The sequence below is a fragment of the Lepisosteus oculatus genome, chromosome 4, assembly GCF_040954835.1.
Source record: "Lepisosteus oculatus isolate fLepOcu1 chromosome 4, fLepOcu1.hap2, whole genome shotgun sequence".
NCBI lineage: Eukaryota > Metazoa > Chordata > Actinopteri > Semionotiformes > Lepisosteidae > Lepisosteus > Lepisosteus oculatus.
Window position 1 is genome coordinate 54,817,785 of NC_090699.1, and position 27,571 is coordinate 54,845,355.

Below are 27,571 nucleotides of genomic sequence, written 5' to 3' on the forward strand. Positions count from 1 at the left end.
TCACTAATAAATTCCCTCTTAGATGTGACAGTTACTTAGTTTTAATATTTTAAAGGACAAGACACAAAAAATAGAAGTATTAAAAAAATGTGTTTTGCAACAATTCACACCAGAGTTTCAAAGCTTACTCTGCTACCCAAGGACAACCTCAAGACTTTAAAGAGATAAGCAATGACTGGCAGCATACTGGCTTCCTGCAGTTACCACTGATGGACATATGGGGCACAGAGAGAGTTACACTAGGGATGTGTTTCTTACAGTTCTTGAGGTCTGCAGAGGATGTGTTACTAGACATGCCTCTCTTGTTTTTCACTGGCCTTCTAGGAGCCAATTCTCAAATGTTATCTTAAGTGATTTATGCTTTCTGATGCTGAAAAGCCCCTGTACTTTTGAGACAATTCAATGATAAGCCTGGACTGGTAATGGTAATGGAAAGGTAATGATTATCTTTAGTTTCCTCAACAGATTTACTATAAACTTTAACTATATGCTACAAGATGGTAAAAAGAAGCTATCCTCCGGTCACCAAAATCTGTTCCATCAAGATGTCTTTATGGTCAGGACATATTTTCGGTACTACTTTTGAACAGCAATCTAAAATGTAAATTTGGTCGTTTAACAAATTAGGCATGCAAATGAAAGGACAATGCTACCTGACTACAGAATGAGGTTTCAGTAAATTGCTTCCTCTGAAGATACCTACTTCTACAGCTAACTAAATATTAGTTCCCCTTTAAATTGAGCAACTAGATTCTATCCGTTTGGTTACAACAGCTCTTTGTTGGCTCAGTTTCATTTCTAGAAGCTTACGAAAGGAAGGCTGTGATGTTGACAACATTACAAATTCCTGGAAAACTGATACGCCCTCTCAGTCTAGTAGAAGTGGGGGGTAGAGATTTCAGCCTGGACCACTTTACCTCCTAGGAAGCTCTGACATGGGCCTATCCTCTCTCTTCTCAAGCGGCCAACAGTATACAGATAAACCGCCATTTGCCTTCCCAGAATTCCCTCCCCACACCTCACCCTACACTCCCCAGGCTTGTGTGTGAGCATACACAGTTCACATTCTCCTCACCTCTGGACTGGCTTTCTTTATTAACACTTACACCTGCTTCACAGAGGGGCAGGCTGAAGGTGAAAAGCACCTTTCAGTCAAGCATCACTTACGAGTTCAAACACATATGTTAGGACAGCAACTCAGAGCTCTTTCTTGGGCACACCAGGAAAAACTGTGGTTGACAGCAGACAGTGACAGAACTTTTAGGATATATAAAGTCATTGGTAGACTACCCCAAAAAATATTGCATGGAAAAAGGAACATGAATCTCTCACTGTAAAGTTACTCCTCGCTGGTCACCTTCTTAAAATACAGAATTGTTTCTCAATGAATGACTCACTATGCTCTTTTTGGTATTCCCCTTTCATCATCAAATGTTTCCTCATCAGAACTAATGTTCTGTAAGATTTGTGAGTCTGTAAAAAGTTTCATTTTAATGTTCTCACCCTTTTGCTTATTATTAATGGAAAGAGGAAAAAAACAGTTCTGCTTTTAAGTCAATACCTCATTTGAACCAAGATCAGTAGCAGAAATGGACTCTCTAATTCAATAAAAAGCTTATGGAAAAAGTCAGACAGAGCCATACCATGCAACTGTTTTATGGTGAGAGGAACTAATTGTCCATCTCCTAATGTCCACAAGTACAGTGAAGCTGGACTATAAAGCAAAAATAACTCAATATTTCTACAAGTTTCAGCTGACATGACCAACTTAAGCTACAAATTAACACCTTAGTTGACAAAATTCTACAATTCTAGTGTATTCCTAGGCAGATTTCATTAATGTAATAACAGGCGTTTGACTGCTGCCTAATTGGATATTCTTACATACCGTCAACCTCTCCATTTGGATGAGAGAAACATTGATTGTTGCTCAGGGTGACAGAGGTTGAAAAGTGAAGGCTGCTCTATGCCTAAAATCAAGAAATTATCCTAGTCTATGCAGAAAGTTTGGCAGCTTTGAAAGTAGCAGGTGACTGCAGACATTCAGGGACACCACAATACGAGTGGTTTCCATGACAAACAGGCACATGACACATCGAATCTGGCACATCTACACACTGGCACAAAGGAATGGGAAAAACAATACAGCGTGACACTACATAAAACAAAAACTACAGCACAGTTAAAGCAATACAAAAAGGCAAAAAGAAAAGGTCAACCTCATCCACATTCATTTCATCATCAAAGGCAATCAGCTGTGAAAAGAAGAGTTAATACCCAGAGTTAGTAGTTTAACAACTGTTAGAGCAGTTAATGTTTAAAGGAGTTAGGTGAAACAAAGTGCAAAAACAGTCTGGAAGAAGCACACACTGTCTGTTCAGTTCATCTTGTAAAACGACACTTCAAAACTGTGGCTCTTACCAATAGGACAAAATGGCATCAAGAAGAAAACAATGAGGATTAGTCAAAAATGAAAAGCCTACTGCTACAAACTTGTCCTGAATAATGTTAACACATGCAAGTACTATCCATATCTGAATACATGCTCCCTAACAGAATGCAAATTGCAAACAGGACTATAGAAAAACACAGATATACATAAAAGGGATGAAAAAATAACCTTCTGTTCTATCTGCAGAACCCTAGCTGAAGCCGAGGTCAAACTTCAGGTTGCTAGAGTAAAGCTGTAAGCAATATAGTGATGAGGAATGAGACGCATTGATGTGATAAAAGCAAAATAAATGCATCAGTTTCTAGAATAGTGAGTTAAATATTACAAATATTAAGACAGTTCAGCAGCCCCCTTGACAAGGCCTGCTCTGTGCCATAAAACACAAACCTTCATAGACATGCACATCATGAATACTTCATTTTAGAATTATAATGGTCTCTGGGAGATCTGCTCAAGCACAAAACGCATACATACACCCCAGCTGTCTTTCTGTATGAAGTACAGCATAAATGATAATATTGCTCAGCCTTTAATATGATCATGTTTAAAAGGTTGCATTTATTCTGGCAAACACAACTGAGAGCTGAGAGTGAGAGCTGAACCGTGTTAAACAAGGTGACCAGCGCTGATCCCGGAGGGCTGGTGTATCTGAAGCTTTTCACTCCAGTGAGCTTAGTGTTGCTGGCTTAACTAGACCAATTTAACATCTTCTCCCAGCACATGCATAGCCCTCCAGGACCAGAGATGGACACCCCTGAATGTAAAACAAACAAGCATTTGTTTCTACGTACAGTATGTCTCTTAACACCCCCTCGTATTTAAACAATTATCCAATTATAAAACTTCAAAGCACTTATTTCCTTAGCAGTGTTCAGAACCTGTGATCTCCAGAACCTGATAAACTAACAAATGTGTGGCAGTTTTAAATAACTAAGAAATGTAGAAATATGTGAGAGGACCCTTTCACATTGCTCATCGCAGACACTGCTGTCGCCTTAAGTCACGTAATTCTTGGGAAGCTAAACACCATTTTACCTCTAATCATTTACCATTTTGATCAGCTCAAATCTGGTTTTTAGGATACCCTATCCGGTTTTTAGGATACTGCGCTTTGCAGCCATTTAATGAGTCAATATTTGCTTGTAATCAGAAATACGTAACAGCTTATTAGAAGCTCATAAGATATGCACACTTAATCCATCACCAAACATTTATTTTCCTAAAAAATGTCTGAAGTAAATTAAAAATAAGCTCTGGTCACGGACTCTTACAATGAGCAGTTGAAGCTGCAGTAATTAACCTGCACATTTTAGTTCTGTCACGACATTGTCAAGATTTGCTTTTCAAATGAATTGAAACTAATTTGCAAATAAAAAGGGGGCTGACACTATATATCCCACAGATTACGTTCCATTGTGGTCCAGGAGGGATCCTGTCCACTGAGTATTATAGATAACAATCAAACAGAAGATAGACTACGTGAACAACTGATTCAATCACTGTCACTAAGCATCCAGGGTGGACTTTAAAACCAGAATACAGTCCAAGACCACGAGTGAATATGACTGCTGTAGATATCATTAAGCATTAAGTTCAGGGGATACTCAGCATAAAGTGCTATAAAGGGGCTATGGAAAGTCTTCACAGAGCAATGAGACAAAGACGTTGTACTATTCTTGGCCAGAGCAAAGCCAGGGGAAACTCTGGTAGAGGTTTGTTGTAGTCCTGCTGCACAGTGATTTCCTCAGAGCTGTGAAATCTGTAAAGGAAGGAAGATTTTTCGACTGTATCTAGAGCAAAGTGGTACCAGTACCTTCTCCCCATAGCCTCTGTCTTTGGTCATCATCTCCCTCAAGGTCTGCAGGACTTTAATACACAGCCGTTCCTCATTCTCCTCCAGCAGCTGTTTAGTGTGCTTTATCAGCCTAAAAAATAAAGGAAAACACAGGGTATTCCTTTTGTTAAAAAGTTTCATTTTAATGTTCTCAGCTTTTTGTTAATTACATTAAACGGAAAGAGGAAAAAGAGCTTTTGGATTGCTGCCGAGTTCATTTTAGGCAAGCAAATGAGTTTTCACATAGAGGTTAGAATGTAGTGGGAAACATGCCCAGGACAGACGTCAACTCTGGTACTTGTAGCATTTGTAGGTAGTGCAGTTTTTAGCCATAACCCAGCAGTCAACATTCTTGAAGTCATCATGTTCCTCTCGTGTGACTTGTGTTACCAAACAAAAATAACAAGGTGTCTTGCCTGGTTATTCTTATAATCAGGCACAAAAAACATACACTTCTGTGATCTTCATACTTTAGTTTTCTGCCAGGACAAGAGGTGCTTCTGCTACGAACATCTAATTTTCACTAAATAACCAAACAACATAAAATACCAAAGTATAACTCATGCTGGACATCAACATATTTTCTTTGATTGACTGCTCACTAGGTTAATCCACACTGCATTCAGGGACAGATAATCCATATTTTTAATAGGGGCCTTTTCGAAGAGCTCCATATTTAGTATAATCCCTGTCACACCAGTGAGGTGTGATTAAGTGAGAATGGCTCATTCTATCATAATGCACCTGTTTTGTTCTGTCTCTTTGTAGCCATTGTGGTCCAGGGGCATATGTACATGGAATACCTGAGTGCAGTAAAGATTGTTTTGTTTTATAGCATCCAATGTTATATTTAGTCAAAACAGTCATGTTTAACCATTTTCACCCAACTTCTCTGATGAAAAAAGATTAGAAAAAATTGTAATTAAATTAGAGCCAACAGTGCACTGGAAAGACTCTTGACTCGACATTCTTTTTGCTTTATTCATGGCTGAAAGGGATGGGTTTGGTTGTCTTAGAATAAAGTTTCTGCTGTCCCCCAGTGGTACGAAAATGTAATGTCTGAAGATGCATATGTACGACATGTTTTTATTTTCTTCAAAAATCATTTTAAACATACTTAAAAATCTATTTTCTATTTTCACAGAAAGTTGTTCTTTGGGATGGGCTATAAGGAATTGTTTTTTTAGAAGGTTATGTTATGTTCATTCCAACAGTATCTACTACGTTTTTAAGAAGCCATCAAGACAGCCAGGTTTTCCCACAGGAGATCTGGCCTTTAGTGCTCTAACAGGTCTGTCTGACCCACACAAGCAGACATACATTCTTCTCACAGAGGAGCCTCTAATGAAGTAACATGTCTGTGCCTGGTGAGAGTTTAAAGACAGAGAGGTAATGTAGTGCGAGAGCTTGGCAGTGAGTCACCCTGCCAGAGACCCATGGGCGGGATGTGGCTTTCACGGTGTCTGCACCCCAAGCCCTTCTGTTGATGTTAAATATGCATCTGGAAAAACTGTACAAACAGTTAATTGAGGACAAGTAGAAAGTGCTGACTTATCTTGATACGCCATTGCGTCTTGACTTCTGTATTGGATTTTACCTCACCCTTTCAGTAATCACCAGAGACTGCTTGCGCCTTCTCAATAAAGAAGTCCTCCATTTACAATAAGCAGTGGCACTGGTAAATCAGAATAGGTATTTATGATGTAAACAATACATATTTGCTGCACCTTTGTGACAAAAGAGTGATAATATTCCAGAAAACAAGGGCAAAGCAAAAAACCGTAATGCAACGCAATGTTGTTTATTTTCTGAAACATTTAAAATTAAAATAGGGGTTGTCTTTGCTTTTAAATAGAACAGTATCAAGAACTAAAATATTTTTTAATGTAGAGGAAATGCATGAATAATTCCAGAGCATGAAAAAATAATTTGGGTTATTTGGTTAATTTTGGTTTCTGCAACTTGTCTTTCCAGCATAACAGTGTTTCCTGAGAAACACTTTAAGACGGCACCTGCCCGAAGGTACGATTTGGTCCCATTTCTGGCAGATACATTTCTTGATACGTTATCACAAGTTAACATTAGTTATCAAGGTTACATTACCAGAAGACCTGAAAAGTTGTGAATGGATTAAAAAGTCATTATTCAAGTAGAAGTCACAAGGTTATTGATTGACTGAACTGCATGGGTGTGTTAATCTGGTTTCACGGTGACATTACCCTTCGCACACCCCAAAGCATAATGTCACTGTAAAACCAGATTAACACACTTCTCGTGAAGAGACCCATGCAGTTGCGTCAGTCAATAACCTTGTGACTTCTACTTGAATTATGACTTTTCATGGGGGGGGGGTTTATAAACTGCAACGTGAATCTTTAGGAATCTTGCTAGTTTTTTATACTGTGCTGCAAATCGGTCTTGATGTGCGGTTTGGGAGGACTCATTCAGAAGTGGCAGAAGGACCGCTTACTTGCAGATAAACCCCCCACTCTCGCACTTCCTCCGCGCGTCAGTGTTTTCTGGGAAGAGCAGCTCCGGCCGATGAAGAACGTCGACCAGCACGCTGAGCTCGGCCTGGACAAGGGGCCGCAGCCGGTCCTCCAGCGCAGACACGATGTCCTGGAACAACAGGCCTGGGTTCACACGTGGCTAATACATGCACGCATATAAAGAAGGTTTAACAGAAAAGCCATATTGAATTATCAGCTAATAACTCCAACCTGCTGACTGGAACAGGCAGATGCAGAAACATACGTTTTTACATCTTTTCCTGGGTGAGATTTGCCATAAACAGCTCTTGCTAGAACATTCATGAGAGAGAAAGGAAAAAATGGGAACTATGGGAGCCGAAATTAATGCTGAAGACGTTTTTCCACGTCACAGGTGCAAAGGATCAATAGAGGAAGACAGGTGACAAACTGAACTTTTCTAGAAGATGGAACAGGTCCCCTGACATTCAGACATTTTCAGTGATTTCAGAAGAAAATGCGTGCCATTGGTAAAATAATAATCCCACTTACCCTGGAGATCAGAACATGAGGATGAGGTGTTAAATGAACTAGGAGAATTAGTATTGGGAAGGAGAGCTTCAAAAACACAGCTGGTTAGCTTGTTCCATACTCCCACAACCTTTTGTGTAAAGAAGTACCTTCTGTTCTCAGTAATAACGTAAGAATGAAGAAAGCAACATGCACAGGCTCATCCAGAATTTGAACCAGGGACTCCCTGGGGACACCTAGCAAACAAGCTGCAGATTGTCCAAAAAATGCCACTTGTTCAGTCAAGTATGTTGGAAATTGCGTCAATCATGTGAAAACATGGGTCCTACCCAATGTTTGCTTTGATTTTAATATGTTCAATATATGCACAGAGCTAAGCAAAAATAAGATGTATATTTCATGGTCAGAAACACAAATTGCTTGGCGGTACAGCAAAAATAAGTTTAGATTTTGCTGTAACAATGTTCTGCAGAGTACTGTAGAATTTGATAAAAAATAAAAACTGGTAATTATATGGGGAGCAATCTTAGAATGGAATGACAGTTAGGTGCCCAGGAACACCTACCAAAAATCCAGGATCTGTTTTAGTAAGTAAGTAAACCAATCAAATCGTAGATTATACAAAAATAAGTGTTGTTGCAAATAATTCAACAACAGAACAAGCAGGACAAGAAGACTTCATTTGGACTGGGAGATCAACAAGCAAAGTAAATTTAATGAGACTAAACAAGGGACATGCATTTCAAATATCATATGTCCTATTAAAATCTTTCAATGTGCAAGCTCACTTGAACTATTCTATAGTATTCGGTTTTGGACACTGTAATAGATATTGTTGCTCTAAAGGCAGGAAAGAAAACAGAGACTTCAATAAGATATTCAATTCCAAAAGGATTATCACCAAATAAAAAGCCTGAGTCACTATACACCAGGTACAAAAATCTATAAGAACAATTTCCTATTTTAATAATACTTATTGTAAAATTTAGGAGGAAATCCAAACTCACAATTATAACCCAATTCAAAGCATTTTAACAAACAGAACAACTTGGAAGAATTCAAAATTCAGTGCAGGAAAATGCTTTTGGGCACTTGTATGGTGGATTGTGATACTAATTTAAATGTTATTTATATTTCTGGGAAGTAAGACAGGACTAATAAGATTTGCTACTACATTACTTTTAGTGAATAAGTGGAAACATAATTTTTCAAAGACCCATTTAACTGGTATGCTCTTGTCAGGTGCAGTTACTTATCTTGTTTTATTTTTTTGTGGTTCTGGAGCAGACTGTGTGACAAACCGTTCACTTTCAAAAAGCCTCAATTCCCCTTTAACACTTCTGGATGGTATTATATCAACAAGTTACCGACTCACCAAATTAGTCACCACAGTGGGGAGAGAAATGGGGAACTCAAAATAAACTTCAGCGCCCTAATATAAACATATGCTGGAGACTCGAGGAATATCTGCACAGCTACAGAGCACATTAAACCACGCCAGACCTCAAAGGAAAAAAATGGGGCTCACACTATTCCAACAGCATTTTCATTTGATTACACAAAAATGGTATATTCTACAAAAGACAGACAATTCAGCAATAATGGAGAGAGACTATACAGTAAAGACACAGAATGAATCTGATAAAATCCAAACTGCCTGCTCAAGTTTTAAATTATTCCGACTTTAATTAGCTAAACAATCTATTAAGTAAATATATTTTGAGTGTAGCCTTACAGGAAGTTAATAAATAAGAGCTGAACGGGAACCTTTTTCAATCATATTCTGCTTTAAATAATATCAGAAATAAAACGATCACGGCCTAGAATTTTTGGGGAGTCTGAAAATTACTTTCTGTCCATGAATTCTGAGCACTCAACCACAGCATTTAACCGGTCCGAGAAACAGAGTTCTAGTTTATCTTCATCTGTTGTTTTTTCCAGATAAACAAACGTGGCCCTGTAACCTCATGGTGATGACTCAGGAAGAAAGCGCTCATGACTGAGATGAGATGAACCTTGTGACCTGCTCACTGCAGACTACTCCCACTGGAGCTGGAGGGGCTTAGCCAGTGTCTGGAAATGCAGCCTCATCACCACTGTTCGAGGAACCCAAAATACAAAATTATTTATTTTTTTCCTCCAATTCTGAAGAAAACGGATGTCAGGAGGAATTGACCCCTCCTAAGTTAGACCACATTAAAGCCCAGTAGCTCATTCCATCTATTAGGTAATTGCTTACTTCCATTTAGGGTCGCTGAGAGCCGGAGCCTATCACAGCAAGCAAGAGGCACAAGGCAGGGTACATTCCAGGACACACAGACACGTACACACTCACACTCATAGTCATAATCACACTAGGGCCAATTTTCCCAGAAGCCAAATAACCTACCAGTATGTTTTTGGACTGTGGGAGGAAAGAAGAGCACCTAGAGGAAACCCACAGAAACATGGTGAGAACATACAAACTCCACAAAGATAGCACCAGGTGATTCCGTATTGAATGTATTTTTTAAACCTAATCAATTTTAATACTCAAATATACATGCAATTGGCACTTTCCTCAAACAAGCAGGTACTGGTGATCTTTTACGGGAACAATTGACTCTTTATGGGAATACAGATATTTATTTTACAATTTATTACGTTCTGTATCTAATTACATAATATATTGTAAATAATGATGCACAAATAAAGTAGTCAGCAGCGGTAAATGTGCTCTCACAGAACTTTAGTTTAGTAAGTCTCAAACCCAGTAGACTTATGGTAATGTTTACCTTCTTTCACAGAAAGAACCAAAATATGTATTCGAGAAGGAGCTGTAACATTTAATTGTAAGGTAACATTTTTCTCTATTTAAATGTAAGGGAGCATTTTCTTCTAAAATTCAACAGAATTTTGAACCGGAATTTCAAGGATACTCATCGAGAACACAGGTAGCAACAGGAAAATGTGCCATGTGTCATTCCAAAAGGAGTTACAAGGTCATCCTGCCTTTGATTTGGAGGCCTGCTTTACACAGTGCTACTTTAAAGGGAGAAAATATTAATCTTCAAAAATACTAATTATACAAATAAAATACTATATACTATATAAAATACTAATACATTTGAAAGTAGTTATAACACAGACACAGACCAAAAATCAAGAAACCCTCTTGAAAATACATGAATACTAAAAAAAAAAAGATTTCTTCAAATTTTGAAGACCACGCAATTACTTTGATTCCACCAAAATAAGTGGTTAACACAACCACTAGAGCTGATCTAAATGCCAGACACCCAAAGCATTACATAAAGGCCACGTCTATATAGGCAAAAACGCTGGGATAAAGGTGAAAACAAAAGGGCAAAAAGTATTTTTTACAGGTCAGGCATGCATTGCTGAGTGGGGGCATTGCAGGATTTGTCCCATAGAATAGGTATTTCAAATTCCAGAGACAGAGGAACGTCTCTTTCAGCAGATACAGGAGCACATACCTGTAGCCTCTCTATGATGTTCCTGTAGTCTCGGGAGGCAGCCAGCACAGAGTCCCTCCGTGCTGCGTTGCGGGCCGACATCCGCCAGCTCATGGCTGTCTTCTGGACAATGTTGTGGGATTTCAGGAACAGGTTATTCACTTGGCTGTCCAGGTCCACAGGAATGGCTATAGCTCTGCTTTTGGCTACATAACAGAAAAGAGTTAAATGGTATATTTGAATCTTTACCTTGACTATTTCAAGTGACTGTGGGGCCTGTGCACAGCTGTGAAGGTTGACCATCATGACAGAAATAATACTGCTGAGCACTAACATGCCTTCTTTCATTTCAGTACATACAGGATGACACACAACTGTACACTCGTGCCATTGCTACCAGTCCATCAAAAAAGCAAAAACCAGTGACTGACATTAGGACCTTCATGCACAGTGAGGAGTTACCCAAGGGGTCTGTGCAAGAGATGAGTTGGAGGAGGGATGTATGAGACGAAATATGAAAAGAGAGTAATTTGTGAATGACAGTTTTGAGAAATAACACTTGGAATGATGACAATTTCTGGCGTGGGGTAAAGCTGGGGTGCAAGTAGCTAGTAGTTTGGTTTCTGACATCCCTCTCAAAAGTCAGGTAATTTCCTCATTTAATAAACTTCTGTACGCTTAGTTTGGTAGTAATGCTTACTACAGTTACAAGGAGCTCATGAGTTTAGCAATACTGAACCAAACCTGACGGGAAACAGCAAAGTCTGCTTGTAACCCTAGACTCCGGAAGTAGGGAAAACATTAAAAAACAATAAATCACTATTTAATCAAGCATTATGTTCATTGAAATAACACACAGGAGAACAAAGAGAGACATATGCCTTAGGCTAATATTACAACTAAGTAAAGAATTAAGGATAAATTTAATATGCTCTGGGACAGCAGAGGTTTGGAAAAGAACGATTCATTTGAACATTGAGAAATTCCAGCAGATAACATGGAGAAAATCCACTGCAGGCTTTAGATAAAGGAGGACCTTCTCCAGCTCAGTACTATTCACCCCTGCAGGATGAAGACTGCCAAGCGTCTTACCCACGTCAGAGAGCACCTTAATGCATCCCTCGACCGAGCCTTTCTGGACCGGCATCAGCCAGTTACAGTGGTAGACCCTGAACACACCCTGCAGGAGCTGCACAAACACTGGCTGCCGAGTCTGGGGAGAGAGGAGATGAGGGATTTTAGAGAGGAATCCCGGAACACCCACACCAGCCCCTGCTCTGAGTTGTGCTACTGCTGTCGCTTTGCCATACACAAAGAAGAAAATAAAAACCACAGGCCTGGAAAATGATCAATCAATGATACTTTTCAACCAAAGAGGGAAAGAAATGTCATACACTGAAGATACCGTACATTAAAAAACAAAAACAAATTTTTCTTCTTCGGAGCTATGGTATGTATTTCTTTTTGTATTCAAGTTTTGAAAGGACAAACCCACCCAGTTTTGGAACTGCCAAGTTTTTTTTTTTTTAAAGTTTCATGTTTTCATCCAGGTTTCATGTGAATATCAGGAATTGTGTATGGAACTAGAACACTTCCTGTGTGTTAAGTTTCTTATTACAATTATTGTTGTACCAGTCACCCCAAGTGAGAACAGAGCCACTTCAGAGAAATCACATTACTTAAACAACAGCAAACACCACAAGATGCAAGTGAAAACATCCAAAATAATAAACTACTTACTTCCTACTTTCAGTTGTAAAGTAGTTGCTTAGAAGACCAGTACTGCATCGACTATGCACAGTACAAAGACTTTTTGCATATTGCTTACAAATCAACCAATTGATTTGTACTGACAGTCTAGAAAATTAAAATTATAGTATTTAGCATTTAGAAAACAAAGAAAATATTTTACTTTGACAATGTTCCAAATATTCTGAGCATTTGTTACACCCTTTTTGATATGTACAATCAGAAACTTCAATAATCAATATAACTAACTTCAGGATTTAGTAAAATAATGGATTAACACATTAAGAATTTGATACTTAATTTAAATTGCCCAGAATTCTTGGTAACAGAATGGCATTGCTCTGTAATCCACAAAATCCTAAAAGGGAGAGGGATTTCTCTTCTTTGTAGAATTCTACTGGAATCTAAAAGCATGTACAAGAAGTGGACATTTAACAGGGCCTCTCCCAAACTTGTGAGAAGCCGGTATCAACACTTGCTGTCTAGCAGGCCTGTAGGACTGCTAAAATGGGCACTGAAGCAGCTTTTAATAACAGATGTAGTTCAAAATAGAAAACGTTTTGTAGAAAACTTGGCACTACAATTCTCTTTTACAGCCCTTCAGACCTACTACAGCAGTGCCATACCATCTGTGTCACTACCACCATAACCAGACCACACCCTGTGCACTCACTGCTGGAGAAACTATTTCAAAATACCTCTGTTATTTTCCCCAGAATCGAAGCCTGTTACGAAAGAAAAAGGGTTAAAATGTCAAACCACCACTGTACAATCCTGTGTGATTGCCCTGTGTGGCTTGGTTTGTAAAGTACTTAAGATTCTTCAACTTCAGGAATTTGGGTAGGAGGTTCTGGCCAAAAGGTTGTTTCTAACTAGGCCAAAGTCCCCAGTTTAGACTATTCTGTTCACTATGTGCATTTTTCATTTAAAACAATGTATTTCCAATGCATGTATTTCCATTGTGAGCCTCCGAGTACAGGAAAACCTGACTTTTAAAACAGCCTAAACATTTTTGATCCAGTGAAAACCAGTTACAGCATACACAGCTACATGTATGGAACTGACCATGCAAACAAAATGAAACTTAAAGGTTGAAATGTGAATGGCAGTACTTGAATTCCTTACAAAAAGGCATGTAACATCCAATGTATTATCGGACATGTGACCAATACTGATCTTGAGTTTGTATTTATCCTAACTTTAGTGTTAGAATTTTGCTCAAATCAGGAAAGAAAAAAATATAGAGGCTATATATTTCCCCTTTATTAAATTGGATTATATACTGTGTGAAACCCCTGCATATCAAAACATATTTATTCAAATTTTAAGGGAAATAAATATCAAAAATTCCAAAATCAAAAGAAAACGAAAGGGAAAAAAAGGACCATGAAGAATGCACCTTTTAGTTGGTTTTAACAACAATGCTGGAAGAAACCATATGGGAATGTATTTTTCTCAAAGTATTTTTGTTTTCTTTCAGTAATGTTTTTCTATTTTGACTTCCAGTCCCCCATTCTTTCATTTAAATTTTGATTGTGTATCATTCAAAAAGCACAAAAAGGACCCCAAAGGCAGAGCACCGTATTGTACATTTGGTAAACAGTAGCAGAGGAAGACTTAAGTAACAATACAGTATGTTATATACTGTTTCAATCAATCTGACATCTGGCCGTGTTTAAATACATTTTCCATTAGCGGAATGTCTACTGCAATGCTTTATTTCCTGTTCTTTCAAGTTATCATTCATGTCTTTTTGGAGTATTGTGGAGTGCTGATGCTGAAATGCCAAAAAACATCCAGAGCACTGATGTGTTGAAATGGTTGTACTGGCTGCTGGTGCATTACAGAATCGAAAAGTACAAATTATTTTACTTGTGCTTAAAGCGCTTAAAGACCTGACACCGGGTTATTTAACTGAAATATATCATTCAGACCTTACACTGAGATCAACTGATGTGGTTTATTTATAGTTTAAGAGTGAAACAAGACACTCCAGAGACTGGATCTCATTACTCTCTTTCACGAGAGCTTTACACTCAAACAGAATTTTTAAAGTTTACTTGAATTGCATCCTTCAACTGATATTTTTCACAATTAAGTCTGCCGCTGAATGGAGGGGTACATAAAACATTTTGGCTAACTAAAGCGATTTTAAAACAGCCTTTTCAATTCCAGAAAAGGTTGCTTTCAATTGTTTTCTTTCCAAAATAAAGCACTTAATTACCACAGAGTATGTGGTACACAATTCATGTTGTAATACAGGCATTAACACAATCTGAGGTACGATTACATTTAAACAGTGGCCTGTGTGCATTTAATATAAATCAGTCATCGTAACAACTAACAAAACAGAAGTTTTTTTTAAATCTAAGAAAATGCAATTATCAGTAAGGAACTGTTTCCAAGTTAAATTTGTATAAAGGAAGGAAAACAGTTTTAAAGGAGAGCTACGTGGGAATACAAAGCATATGGGGTTTCCAGTCTATGGTGTTACAGCAGATTCATACTTACATATATGTTACGAAAGACCTACATGAAAAGAAACTGTATATTAGCTTGGAGAACTCCAGAGAATCCCCATAAGACCATGAAAAAGAAAGGTTTGCCTGCAATGTAAATTATTTCAGTAATAAAATTCAATCCATGTGCGTCTCATGAGCGCAGAGGACAAAGTGTTGCACAAAACAGGCATTCTTGTTAGGCCTCTCACGTACATCTAACGCAGAATTACTGTTACAAGAAAAAAAAAACTGTGGTTGAGTTGTTTTCTCTAAGCTGCACTGCCATATAAGATAATAGAGCATGGATAAAACCAAATCTTGTGTTATTTACTTAATCTTGTGTATTACAGCTGAATGAAAGGAACACTTATGAAGTGGAAAAAAGTTGCACCATCTCTAGAAATGTAAGTGTGTTGAAATGTTGACCTTATGACACTGGTTTCATAGACAAGTTTTCATCAATCTCGATCTTTTTTTTTTTAAGTCCTCAGACCTTCAAAGGACATTTTTACAGTACTGGAAAAGTGGTGGCTATTTTGGTTTTTAGGACTGTGACTTCATGATTGCTAAACGGAGTCTGTTCCGAGGGCATGCGAACCGGGTTACCTGTAAACTGGTACTCTGGTCAGAGAAGGGGGAGCTGAAGAAGGTGGTGACAATGCTCATCACTGTCTCCGTCACATAGCGCTCCAAGATGATGTCTGCGTGCTTCCTGTCGCTTGTATTGTTGCAGACCTCAAAGGGTGAAAACAGACTCTTCTTGAACAGCTGACATTTCATTCTCTTTCACCACTGTACTCACCACTTGGTGAGAAAACATGCTAACAAACCAGTTTGTTTTTTTGGGGGGGGCTATTAATAAGGGCAGCTAGTAGCTTGACCAAAATAAAGCAATTACACAACTAGTTCAGTGTGTAAATATAACAATACAACACATAGAAAAAAGGGAGTGCATTTTTCTCCAATAGGGTTTCACCGAGTCATTTTGTCATGTTTCAGACAATCAGCTTTATTTTGCTTTAGGCATTATGACTTGAAAACCTAAATATTTGTTCAAAAATTCTTCAATGCTTCGAGGAACAAAACTACAAAACTATTTGAGAAATGCAAAGGTGTTTCTGGTTACAATATCGTGTTTGACGTACACCAATTACAAAACGTTAACATGGTATTATTATTGCAACATAACTCAAGTTCACAACAACTTCCATGTACCTGAAGTACCCATCCTTCTACATAGAATTACAGACAGAAATCGAAAAGAGACTGGAAGATACACATGGAATGCAGAATTAATTCTAACATTCACAATATGCACATAAAGGATTTCACACCTACCCTGCATATGTCAACCAGGAAATTCTCAAAAAGTTTCCACATGTGATTGCTGGTATAGATTTCTTTCATCTCCACTTCAGTGTCCACATAGCAGTGATTCAAAAAGTTGATGTATGCAATTTTCACCTAGGAAAATAATCAATCACTAATTTCATTAAAAGAGTGAGATGTCTGCAGTTAGATGTCTAACATACAATATTCTGCGAGTACAAATCCTCTACCTAGCAATTTTTTCCCCATCTTTTCAAATTAAGTACTTTATTTCTAACATCTTAAGGTGAAAGCCTGCACCTTTTCTATAAAATCTTATGCCTTCCAGTATAACATGGATCTGAAAGGTTACATAAACCTTTAAACAATGCAAAATAATGAATTTGTCCATATAATAATGCATAGTTTAGATCGATGTAGTCATTACATTATACAGATACATGAAGTCTTACAAATATTTCCTCAGAAAACCTAAAGATTTTACTTAAATGAAGATTTGCTATGCTCTGGACATAGTTCACCTACACAATAATCACGTAAACTGTTCTATGGTGTGGGCAGAGCTCTGCAAGTCACTGGTATCGAATGCAGATGTAGTCCTCTCGTGCAACACACATTCCAGGTATAGGCTACAAGTCTACGGTGACTCTTACCAGCAACTTTCACTTAATGGGTGGATAGAGAGGGCAATTTCCCTGAGGTGTCTAAAATGAAATCTAACATTCTGTGCTCGCTAGCAACCAATCCATATTCCAGACCCTGTGCATGCTCCTAACTCACATTTAACTTTAAAACACTAATCAACAGCCTTAAATAAGGCTTTATTTGGACAGTAGTTCAACTGTATGACATCTTTTCATTTTCCATGTGCCACCACCCTAACCACTGCTAATCTTTCTGGAGATGCAGAGAAACCAGAGGCATGCGCGGACAGATTTACACTTTCAGGACAACCCAGCCAGAGGTCTTACTTCAGGAATGCAGTCCTCGTGCGTCACCACCCTGACAATGTCATCCAGAGGGAGCAGCGAGTTGCACTTGATCTCGGTGTAGACGTTTTTGCCCTCTGTGCACACGGCCAGCAGCTCCACCAGGTGGATGTGATACATTAGGGGGCTGTTCTCGTCCATGCGGTCCCTCTCGGAGCGCATCATCAGCACGAGGGTCTGGAAGGAGGCCCGGTCATTGTAAAAGACCAGGACGTCCTCTCCGGCATTCACCAGCTACAAAACATTTTTGTTTTTTTTCAATACAGATGCTACACAGTACACCTTTACTCTTTACTTCTTTTGTCTTCCCATCTATAACATTTTAGTACTGCATCATTCAAATAGCTATAGTATTTCTTATTTAGCTTTATAAAGCTATACATAACATATTACAGGAACTGCTCAAAGAAAAAGTGGTGGGAAATCCAATTCAATACACTTTCTAAGTATTTGTCAGCTTGAAGTGGGCAGGACTCTCTGGTACCTAGAATACAAAATGTAAGTATTCATTGCCTGTGAGAAAAGACAGATTAAAGTAAAAAAAAAAACTCAAGTATACCCATTACAATGTATTTTGTTATACAAAAGCAAGAGGATTCTTTAAATGCAAGGAAATGGAGTCATGTTTTGTCTTGTCACATGAAGGGTCAGCGTACCTCAGCCATGACTATATCCTGGCACTTCTTGATGAACTTCCCTTCTGCTTTGACAATGGTCTGAAGGAACTTGAGATACTGGACATTTCGGCCGTGGGTCTCAATACAGTGGACAAAGTGCTGCACCACGCGCTCGCTGATTTCACTGCACAGCTGAAAATTGTTCATGAAGATGTGCTGCATAGTCACAGCTTCCAGGATCTGAGATAAACAGAAACAGAACAGTTCAGAACATCAGCTTGTCACAGAAATAAGCAGCAATACCTAAATCTGAGGAATCTGAAGACCTTTGGTTGTATTCTTTTAGGAGTCTAAATAATAATCATTTGGACCTGATCATCCTGTTAAGTAAGACAGCAGATATCATAATCCATATTCAAATCCTAATGATTTCTTAATTTAATGAAAGCTGAAGCCCAGTTTGCCAATAACAAAAAAATGGTTTATCCAATTTCAAAATGGAACACGACAAAGTCCTCCACTGGTTAACAGCAATGTCTGAAAGAATAGAACTATACAAGAACTGGTCTCATACCACTAGTGGTGCTATTTTCTAGTCATGAGTAACTGACCAGTGAAATTAAGCCAGGCCCCACATTTTTAATGAATATTCAAAGTTTAAAATGACATGAAACTAAAATCTCAGTTTCATTTGAAATGTCACATTTTCTGCATCTTTTGCAGCATGAGACTATACTGTATATATGTACTACCGACAACTTTTATAAGCACTTTCTATTTTGCTGTTCACCCAGAAGAACCCATCCCCTGGTGCTGCGTACCCCTGGGTTGAGGAAGAGGTTGATATGTTTGTGAAGCAGCGCCTGGTTCTGTTGATTCCCAGCACAGAAGTTCTGCAGGAACTCATGAGCCAGTTTCATGATCTCTTGCATACGGATGTCCTCCCCCTGCAGCCAACACAAACAACCATTACTGACGCACACTGGACTGTTCACAACCACCTGCCTGCCAGAGATGCAGAACACATTTTCGAGTATCTAAATTTCTGCCGTTTAAGCCTAAAGGGCAATTAAAAACATGTCGCCTAAGTAACTTGGAGCCATTTTCAGAAGGAACACAATAGCTCTCCCACGTCACCTAGGTGATATGTGGCAGTCACTACACACAGATCAGGTGGAGAAGGAAGGCAAGATCCAGTGGAAATTTAAGAAGGACAGCTTTGCAAGCAAAATTCAGAAAGGAGACAGGTTAACGCAGAATCTTAAAATAACCAAATAGTCAGGACTTTGGTTTAACAGCTCATTCTGGGAAACATAGGGCATTGTTATTTTGTAAATTTGATTCCAGAAGGAAGAGAAGGTTGTCACCTACTGATCAACCAACTCCATGTACATGAACAAACTGTTTTTTGTAATACCTCTTCCATACCAGTACTGGCTAGGCCCAACAATTATTAACTTCCAAGAACTGACAAAGTCATGCTACAAGGTGGTAAATACCACTGTCTAATCTAGGTAGGACTTATCCAGTCAAAAGCAGCTCTTACAGAGATGAGCCCACAATGCAGCCCCCTACCTTCTCATAAGGGATCTGCAGTAACTCCAGTACCACTGTGTGAGCACCCATATTCCTCAAGAGTCTCTGCTGCTGTTTCTTGCTCTTCCTGCCAGATGAACCCTCCTGGACACACAGTTTACTGAGCCTGATCAAGATCTAATGGGAGAGGTGTCATTAACTCATTAACAAATGAATACAATACAACAGGTCAGGGGTTTATGGTTTTTAATAAATGAATGAATGTGGAGGATTTGCAGAGGGGGGGGGGGGTAGTTCTGAACAGTGAAGTGGCTGAAGGTCTTCAAAATCTCCTAAATTGTGTGGTTCTGTCTGGGATCATGAAGGCAGTTTAACTCATGAAAGGGCTGGAATTCACTGGGATACAGTGTGATGGAAAGGTAGAAAATCACTTATGTCTCTCAGGATAAAAAGCACTGCAACCTCAATATTGAGGCAGAGAATTAATACTTAAGGGACACCTTCTGCAGAGTAAGTGTTTTCATTTAGCAGGGAGCTGAAAAGAAATTGTCATGCATCAAAAAAGAACCAAGTGTTAAATGTTTGGTAAGCTTTTATGTACTGGCTTGACACAATGAGCCATTAAAACATACCTCCTTCACTACTCTGTAATTATAGCTGCTGGTGCTTTCGGGCTTCTTTGCTTTATCTGAACCACTTGCATTTGCATCTCCCTGCAATGAACAACAAACTAAAAAAGCATGTTTTCACTCAAAATCTAAACAAGTGAACAGAAAGAGAGAGGAGCGACTCAGTTTAGAGAGTTAAGGGCACTCCATCCGAACATCTTAACAGTTTAAGTAAATTAACTGTTTAATCATTGGTATAGGAATACATTACCCTGTGTTGGAAACCATAACATATCTGATGTTATTAAAACCAGGCTGTGGATACATAAAAAAAACAATGACTCCCAGAATTCCTTGCTTAAGTCCAACTGCACTCCCATTTATCTCATGCTTAAAGTAAATACGGTTTGGTGATTAGTTAAGCCATTTTTATGTTTTGTTTTTCTATGTCTACACAAATATGAACAAAAAAAATGGTGCGAGACTACTACAAGCTAAAACAATGCTCAAGGTTGAGCTTAATGTTCTCAAGGGTAGGATAATCATATAAACTGAAAGTGGTTAAACGTAAACTGCTTTCAACACAGCGGACTTGGCCAGTATTGATTGAACAAGGAACGCTTCCAGCGTTACCTTTGTCTTGCGCTCCGTGTCACCAGCTGGCCCATCTCCTGCGTCTATTCCCTCATCAGGACCCTGTCGCTTATAAACCCACAACTCTGACTTCTCCACAATGGACCTCAGCTGATCCAGGTCCGACTTGATCTGCTTGTAGTTGTCAACGTCCTGGCTTGTGACAAGGAGCTGAACCTGGCGGAGGAGTCTTTGCTTAGTTAGAAATTACTGCAAAAAACACATAATACATTCACACAAGGTCCAATACCGACGACTTACGTTATGATCAGAATATCTGGATCTAAGGTTAGTGAGACGGGATTGGGAAACCTTTTCTTTCCAGGAATATTCCATCAGAGAATGAGTTAGCTGCAGCACACGGGGAATACAGATACCTGTTTGAATGCTTGCAGGACCTCCTGCCTCTGGCTGAAGTGTCTGAAGAGCAGGTGGAGAGCCCCGGACACCAGCGGGGGGTAGTCATGCATGGTGAGATGCAGCAGGACACGCAGAAATGTCCTCCCTCCATGGTCGTCCAGGTCCAAGGGTGTGTTCTCCTCACTAAAGAGAGCTGCTATGAGTGAGAAGCTGTGCTGCATAGTTCCAGACAATGGATAGCCATTTAAAACTAGCAGAGATCAGCCCTCCCCAGTTTCACAGTGAAGCACCTGGGACTGTACAGAACTAACCTCCAAAAGTTTAACAACATTTTTGTTAACATGCATGACCCAAGCTCACTGCATCTTTGGATTAGCATCTCATCCTGCTATCCTGCACCTGCAAGCTGACTTGTGCTTTGTAGCAAAAAGGATGATCAACAGCATTTGCCATCTTCAACTGTACCTGCACTAACACCCTCTATTTCAGAGGCTTCAGGGAAACCATTCTTGCACATTTGTGTATTTGCAGAACATTTTAAAATATTTTTTTTAAATGGAAAACCAGGAACTCCCTGCATAGTGTTTCAGATCTCCAATTAAATGTATCCATATTTTTGGAGAGCTACAGCAACAGTATATGAATTACTTCACCTTCCGCCAAAAATCCCCTCCGCTTGCTCCTCGATGTGTTCAAAATCGAGAGCTCCTAAGGAAGTGAAAAACAAACTTAAATAAGAAGAAACATTTCCAAGTTCCAGTAATTGATTTGAAAATTGTCTGTAATGTGCCAAAATCAAAATATACAGCCAACTTAAAAGGCCTTCCTCTGAGTGCCCTCATCACCTTTTAACATCTCTACAGTACAGACATGAGAACTATGCTATGTCATTCTCCTGACCTTGCATATTGTTGTGTCCATCTTGACTGTTGCCTGAAGACAGGTCTGACTGAGAATTGCTTTCATCGAACTCCCGTTTAAAGATGCACAAGAGACATGATATCCTGTAGTCCAGCCTCACATTTAGAATGAACTGCAAAAGAGGATGTAAACGTGTTTAACCCAAGCAGTGATTCAAAAACTAATGGACTTACTATGGGTAAAGTGGACTTACTATGGGTAAGGGCCAATTTCCCATCGGCCCTTACCAATCATGGCCTCCTAATAATGTGTGGTGAGCGTTCTGGCACACTATGGCTGCCGTCGCATCATCCAGGTGGATGCTGCACATTGGTGGTGGTTGTGGAGGAGAGTCCTCATTACCTGTAAAGTGCTTTGAGTGGAGTGTCCAGAAAAGTGCTATATAAGTGTAAGCAATTAATATTATTAGAGTTCTACTTTTGATTCGAAATCACTTTTTGATAATATCTTCATACTGACCACTAAATATGTTTCTCACCAGAAACTTTAAACATATTAATGATTAAGACTTTCTGCTTAATGGTGAAAGCATAGCAATTTGCTCATGGGAACTGACTGTTAGAAAAAGAATCTAAGTTAGTATTTCTTTAGATAAATTCTGAAGTACACATACAGACAGAACACAAACGGACTGTTTAGAGGAAAATAAATAAAAGAAAACTGAGCAGAGAGAGTATTCTGAACCTGGAGGATTTCAATGATCTTCAGCTTGGTGTCCATGACTAAGATGTCTTCTTTCTCTGGTTCAGTCTGTGTTTTAACAACATCCCCATCTGGGGGATTATTTGTGGATGCTGGGAGAAACCCCCCTCCTCTCAAAACCACCTGGGTCATCAGCTCCCCCACTCCATGGATGGACCTCATGACATTGCTGCCTGTGTACAGAGGGAAGCTCTCAGTAACACTGATCTGAATGGAATGGAAACCTTTTAAATGCTGTTTAATATATATATATACACAGTATATAGCGGAACATATACTTGACAATTATGTAGCTTTATATAAAATAATGATATGGCACTTGATGCTTTTAGGTGCATTTTAGATTTATAATTCTGTGATGAATATGTTGACTAAACTTGCTGGAAAACACGATTCCTTACTATGAGAAACACCTGGTGAAAAGCACACAACTTCCAATTGACATACAATTCATTCCTTCAAAACACAGCATACCCCCCCCTGAACACAAGCTAGTAATCCTGAGCAATAATTAAAATAATCTCTGTATATGATAGACTCTTAGGGAAACATTACATCCTAAATGCATTTCGGAGGTTTTGTGAACAAAAATCTTCTAATTGAAAACAACAAAAAGAACAACTTTGTGTGCATGATACTTGAGTAGCTATCTTTTATAATACCATATATTGAAAAGGTACATAACTTAAATGAAATCTTATTATCCAAATTAAAACATATACCCCCCCCCCACCCCAACAGCAAAAAAAAGGCTTATCTATTAGTACTGACATACTGTATACAACTGACTGTCAGAAGCCACAAAATCATGATTTTAAAACCAAACTCTCACTTCACATTTACCTTTGGCTTCATCTCCCTTTTCCAACTTGTTGATTGGAAAGATTGTAGTGACATGGACACAGTCCAAGATAGCCAGTAGGATTTTGGTCAATCTCAAAAGATCGTTGAAATTGTAGAACCCAAAATAAATGAGGTTTCGGGCTAAATTCACCACCTTGAGAAAGAAAAAAAAGTAACAAAAAAGTGATTAGTCTATCTCTTAGTTCATTTTTTAACGTTGCAACGTTCATTCCACTCCCAAGACAGCAATACAGATTTTTGTCAATGAACATACCTCAAAGGTGAGTTTATTTTTTTCCTTGTCCGCAAAGGGGAAGTTTTGAACAACGACATCTCTCAAATAACTCTCCACAAATTCCATTGTCTGGGCAAACCTCTCCTTGATTTCATCCTTTGAAGTTCCATTGTTGTCATAACTGGCAGGGTGGAGAAGTCTTGTTTAGAAGGCGGCACTGAGAGCTTACAGCATTTAGATTCAAGACCTAACTGATCAATTCCTAATTTCACAAACAGCACTTACTCATCAATGGCGATTTTGGAAGGGATCTCTGACCACAGACGGGCATACTTGACTGGGGTAACCTGCTCTTGGGGGTCACGATCCACATGCATGTGTAACATCAGACGGCAGAAGGATGCCCTGAGATCAAAGGGCAGGTCCTCATCCGACATACAGCGGAGGATGAGATCAACATCCAGCTGGCTGGAAATCTTATTGATGGCCAGATACTGACGGTCCAGACACATTCGAGCAAACAAGTTTAACTGATACCTGCAAAGACAGAAACGTTATCTTACACCAGGGAAAAATAAGAATGGTGTCTATAGTCTAAGACCACTTCCACTCAATAAAACTTTCACATTTTATTGTTTTTTTTTCCCCATTGGGATCTGAAATATTATATGAAGTAAAATGTTTTCCACATGAGTAGAAAAATGGCTGAACGTTATCAATCCTGCAATATAAAACTAAATCTCATGCAGGCACACAGGGTGAAAACAATATAGTGTAACCTGCTGTCTGCACACAAAGCAACCAAATCCTGAAAGTGCCACCAATTTACTGCACAACTAGCAAATCAGATGTTAGTATCATGAAGAGAAAGAATGCACATAGATCTCAGCAGGAGATGGTGAGTGAGTTTTTTAAATGCCAGACTACAGGGTTGAGGGTCTGGCTCCATTCTCCAACGTAGCAACAACGCGTCTCCTTTGCTGGGTTACTGCTCACCGGTAGTAGCTAATGACCTCCTGGTCCTCCTTCTGCCCTTCCTTGGCATCCTGGGCCAGCTCGCGAATGCTCTTGCTGCGGATCTCCTTGTTGCTGTCCTTCCAAAATAACCACACCTCCTCTTCATCTTCCTCCGATTCCAGGGGGCTGTCCCCACATGGGATACCTTCAATCTCGAATCGCGACAGCACCAACCTGTGAGGCATTGGGAAAGCAGATCTCACTCACTGTGAATAGCAATCTGAACAGCTCAGGCCTCAAAGCTCGGCCTGTGACTAGAAACCAGAGAATATCACACTGTAGATAAGCTCATTACAAGCTGAATCGAAGTCTTGAACATAAATATGTTGCTTAACATACTTGGTTATAATCATGGAATACTGAAATTACTATTGCCAGGATCCATATGAATACTACAGTGCAAAACAGGGATAAATTACAACTTCATAAAAATGTAATAATTTCATAATTTAGCCTTCAGGCAAAAGGATGCACCGCCACTGACATTTTTTTAAAATACCCAGCTGTGCAATGTGATGGGCCAGATATTAGTTAACAATTATACAATTTTCCCTAACTTTCATTTAAACTTTAAAATGACAAAGGTGTGAAAATGCATCCCTGTTGCTTGGTGCCATTTTATATTTTAATAACCAAGCTCAGGTTCCATGATTAAGACCAAACACAGAAAATAAAATATTAAAAAGATGTAAATAACCCATCAGTTTCAGTCACTACTATTAGGTTATGCTATAGACTGCCATCTTTATTGTTAGTTGATCAGTGGGGGAAAAAAAAGAAAATTTGAAAATGTAACACCAAGACATGTCTGCACTAAGAAAACTAATTACAGTGGATGAAGACTAATATATCCTTTAATGCTCGTGGAAATAAAAGTTAAAATTATTCTTTAGTGTCCTGCTGGTAAAACATCTTGGCTTTATGTGACAAGTCTGTATGTACCAGTCAAGGTCTGTGAGGATAAGTTATTTGAATGGTTTAAAACGTATATGTAATAAGAAATTCCTTTAAAAACCTTTATAACCTGCGTGAAGAGTATCATCAGCTCTTAAAATGTATTTATTATTTATCAGCCTATCATGCAAAGATACTAGTATTGTGAAGAACATAAGATGAAAGATCTTGCTAATTATAATTGGAGAACACTAAATACTTGTTAAATACTCTTTATGAAATGAGCATGTGAAAAAAAACTCTGTAGAGTAGATGGCATTTGAAATGGCATGTTAAAGAATTTTATCTGCTTAATGTAAAAGCAAGGTTTGTCACTCCTCAAAAGCATATGTGGTGTTTATATTACGCTGTACTGTACATCACAGATTATACTATACTATAGTGCAAAATGGGGATAAATTACAACTTAATGCAAAGGCAAAAATATGTAAAGACCGAAGTTTATCAAATGTGCTGAAAAAGTGAGTCAGAAAGTGGTTGGTACACTAATTGCTACTCACAAGCTTTCACCAATGGGTACAGTACATTAGCTGTTACCTCAGTCTTAGCAGCCAAACTCACACAATAACAAATATCAGAGTTGAACTAATTTCATGGTATGGGTCAGAAGAGAATGCATTATATCCACTCAAGTGGCAAATTATTGTAACACAACCACCTACAGTAACAGTTTCTCACTTTGTCTCAATAAGAATGTCTGAATTAGCAGAGTCCAGGACTGCAGTACAGATGAGCTCCTGGGTGACCGGAATCGATTTGTTCATTGACACGCACAGATCTGACAAGTAATCCAGGAATCTGAAAAAAAGACATATGTGGTCACATTGAGATGTCACAAACAGTAAGGACGTTTTGGGTTTTGAAGCCCAGTAATGTGAAGCAAACTTAAATGTGTTGCAGCTGTGAATACTAACTGCACAAAGGGGAACATCTGTTGAGCCATGTGATATTGGGCAATTTCACCTTAAAATTAAAATTAAAGACATGCTGGTACTCCATAATGTAATATTGTACATTTTTCTAATTATTAAGCCACCAATCATGACTGCATCCTGAAATGTTTTCACATTTAATAGCATGCAATCATCTGCCTTCTATGCCTTCATGTAAAACACTTACACATATGAATGTATTACATTTTTTGATAGGCCCATAAATTGTGCTTTTTGTCATTTAAAGCACTGATGAAGATTCAAAGCCATGCCTGTGTGTCATGTACAACGTAAGAAAAAAATGTGCTAAAATCATACAGCTCTTACAGTACATGCATTTTGACAACAATACTTTGCTCACCTGGGCTCCCGGTTTTTTCTTACTAAACTGACAAAGGTGTCAATCTCTGCAGCAGTGATGTGTTTTTCTAGAAGTTTCCGGTTGTTGTGCAACAAGGCAGTAATTGTGTCTTCAGCCAGTACATCATATCCAATTTGCTTCTGCATGAAGCGAAATTGCTTAGCAATGTACTCCTTAGAAGATAAAGGGATAGTATTACTAACACAAACTACGCCTATAAGGCACAATTTTATTTCTCCTACTGCTGAAACAGCTTAAGTTTAAATGACCCAAGTCACAATATGCAAATACAAGGCCCATTACAGAGATGTCAAAAGAAAATCTGCTGCATTAGAATTCATTGGATAATTATTTACACAACTAATTTATCCCTGAAACATCTTAAGTGAATAAATACGGGATCAGAGTCATTTCTGAATGAAAGACCTTTTACTGTATATTTCTTGGTTTATTAAGCATACATGCTGTGTGGAAAATCGTTCATCCAAGCGCATATTAGCTTGTTTAACCGAGCAGTGCTGAAATCACTGGGGCTATGTGAGCA

The 27,571-nt window shown here is 38.7% G+C and overlaps 1 protein-coding gene across 14 annotated transcripts in view; it reads right to left on the minus strand.

Moving 5' to 3' along the window:
• itpr1b (inositol 1,4,5-trisphosphate receptor, type 1b) overlaps positions 1-27,571 on the minus strand; it is a 137,091-nt gene that overhangs the window by 66,274 nt on the left and 43,246 nt on the right. For 4 of the 14 annotated variants that reach the window (XM_015347338.2, XM_015347339.2, XM_015347334.2 and 1 more), the window contains exons 17-41: positions 27,028-27,200; positions 26,413-26,532; positions 24,760-24,954; positions 24,049-24,300; positions 23,803-23,944; positions 23,529-23,682; positions 22,668-22,858; positions 21,963-22,095; positions 21,716-21,770; positions 21,080-21,245; positions 20,703-20,879; positions 20,094-20,174; positions 19,501-19,638; positions 18,747-18,872; positions 17,965-18,165; positions 17,291-17,542; positions 16,329-16,454; positions 15,597-15,725; positions 15,001-15,018; positions 13,188-13,214; positions 11,833-11,953; positions 10,762-10,946; positions 6,757-6,905; positions 4,266-4,377; positions 2,220-2,255 (exon numbers count right to left, since the gene is read on the minus strand). In XM_015347338.2, coding sequence (XP_015202824.2) covers positions 2,220-2,255; positions 4,266-4,377; positions 6,757-6,905; positions 10,762-10,946; positions 11,833-11,953; positions 13,188-13,214; positions 15,001-15,018; positions 15,597-15,725; positions 16,329-16,454; positions 17,291-17,542; positions 17,965-18,165; positions 18,747-18,872; positions 19,501-19,638; positions 20,094-20,174; positions 20,703-20,879; positions 21,080-21,245; positions 21,716-21,770; positions 21,963-22,095; positions 22,668-22,858; positions 23,529-23,682; positions 23,803-23,944; positions 24,049-24,300; positions 24,760-24,954; positions 26,413-26,532; positions 27,028-27,200 — 3,459 coding nt within the window. The remainder of the gene's footprint in view (positions 1-2,219; positions 2,256-4,265; positions 4,378-6,756; positions 6,906-10,761; positions 10,947-11,832; positions 11,954-13,187; positions 13,215-15,000; positions 15,019-15,596; positions 15,726-16,328; positions 16,455-17,290; positions 17,543-17,964; positions 18,166-18,746; positions 18,873-19,500; positions 19,639-20,093; positions 20,175-20,702; positions 20,880-21,079; positions 21,246-21,715; positions 21,771-21,962; positions 22,096-22,667; positions 22,859-23,528; positions 23,683-23,802; positions 23,945-24,048; positions 24,301-24,759; positions 24,955-26,412; positions 26,533-27,027; positions 27,201-27,571) is intronic. The other 10 variants (XM_015347345.2, XM_015347344.2, XM_015347342.2 and 7 more) reach the window with 3 other exon arrangements.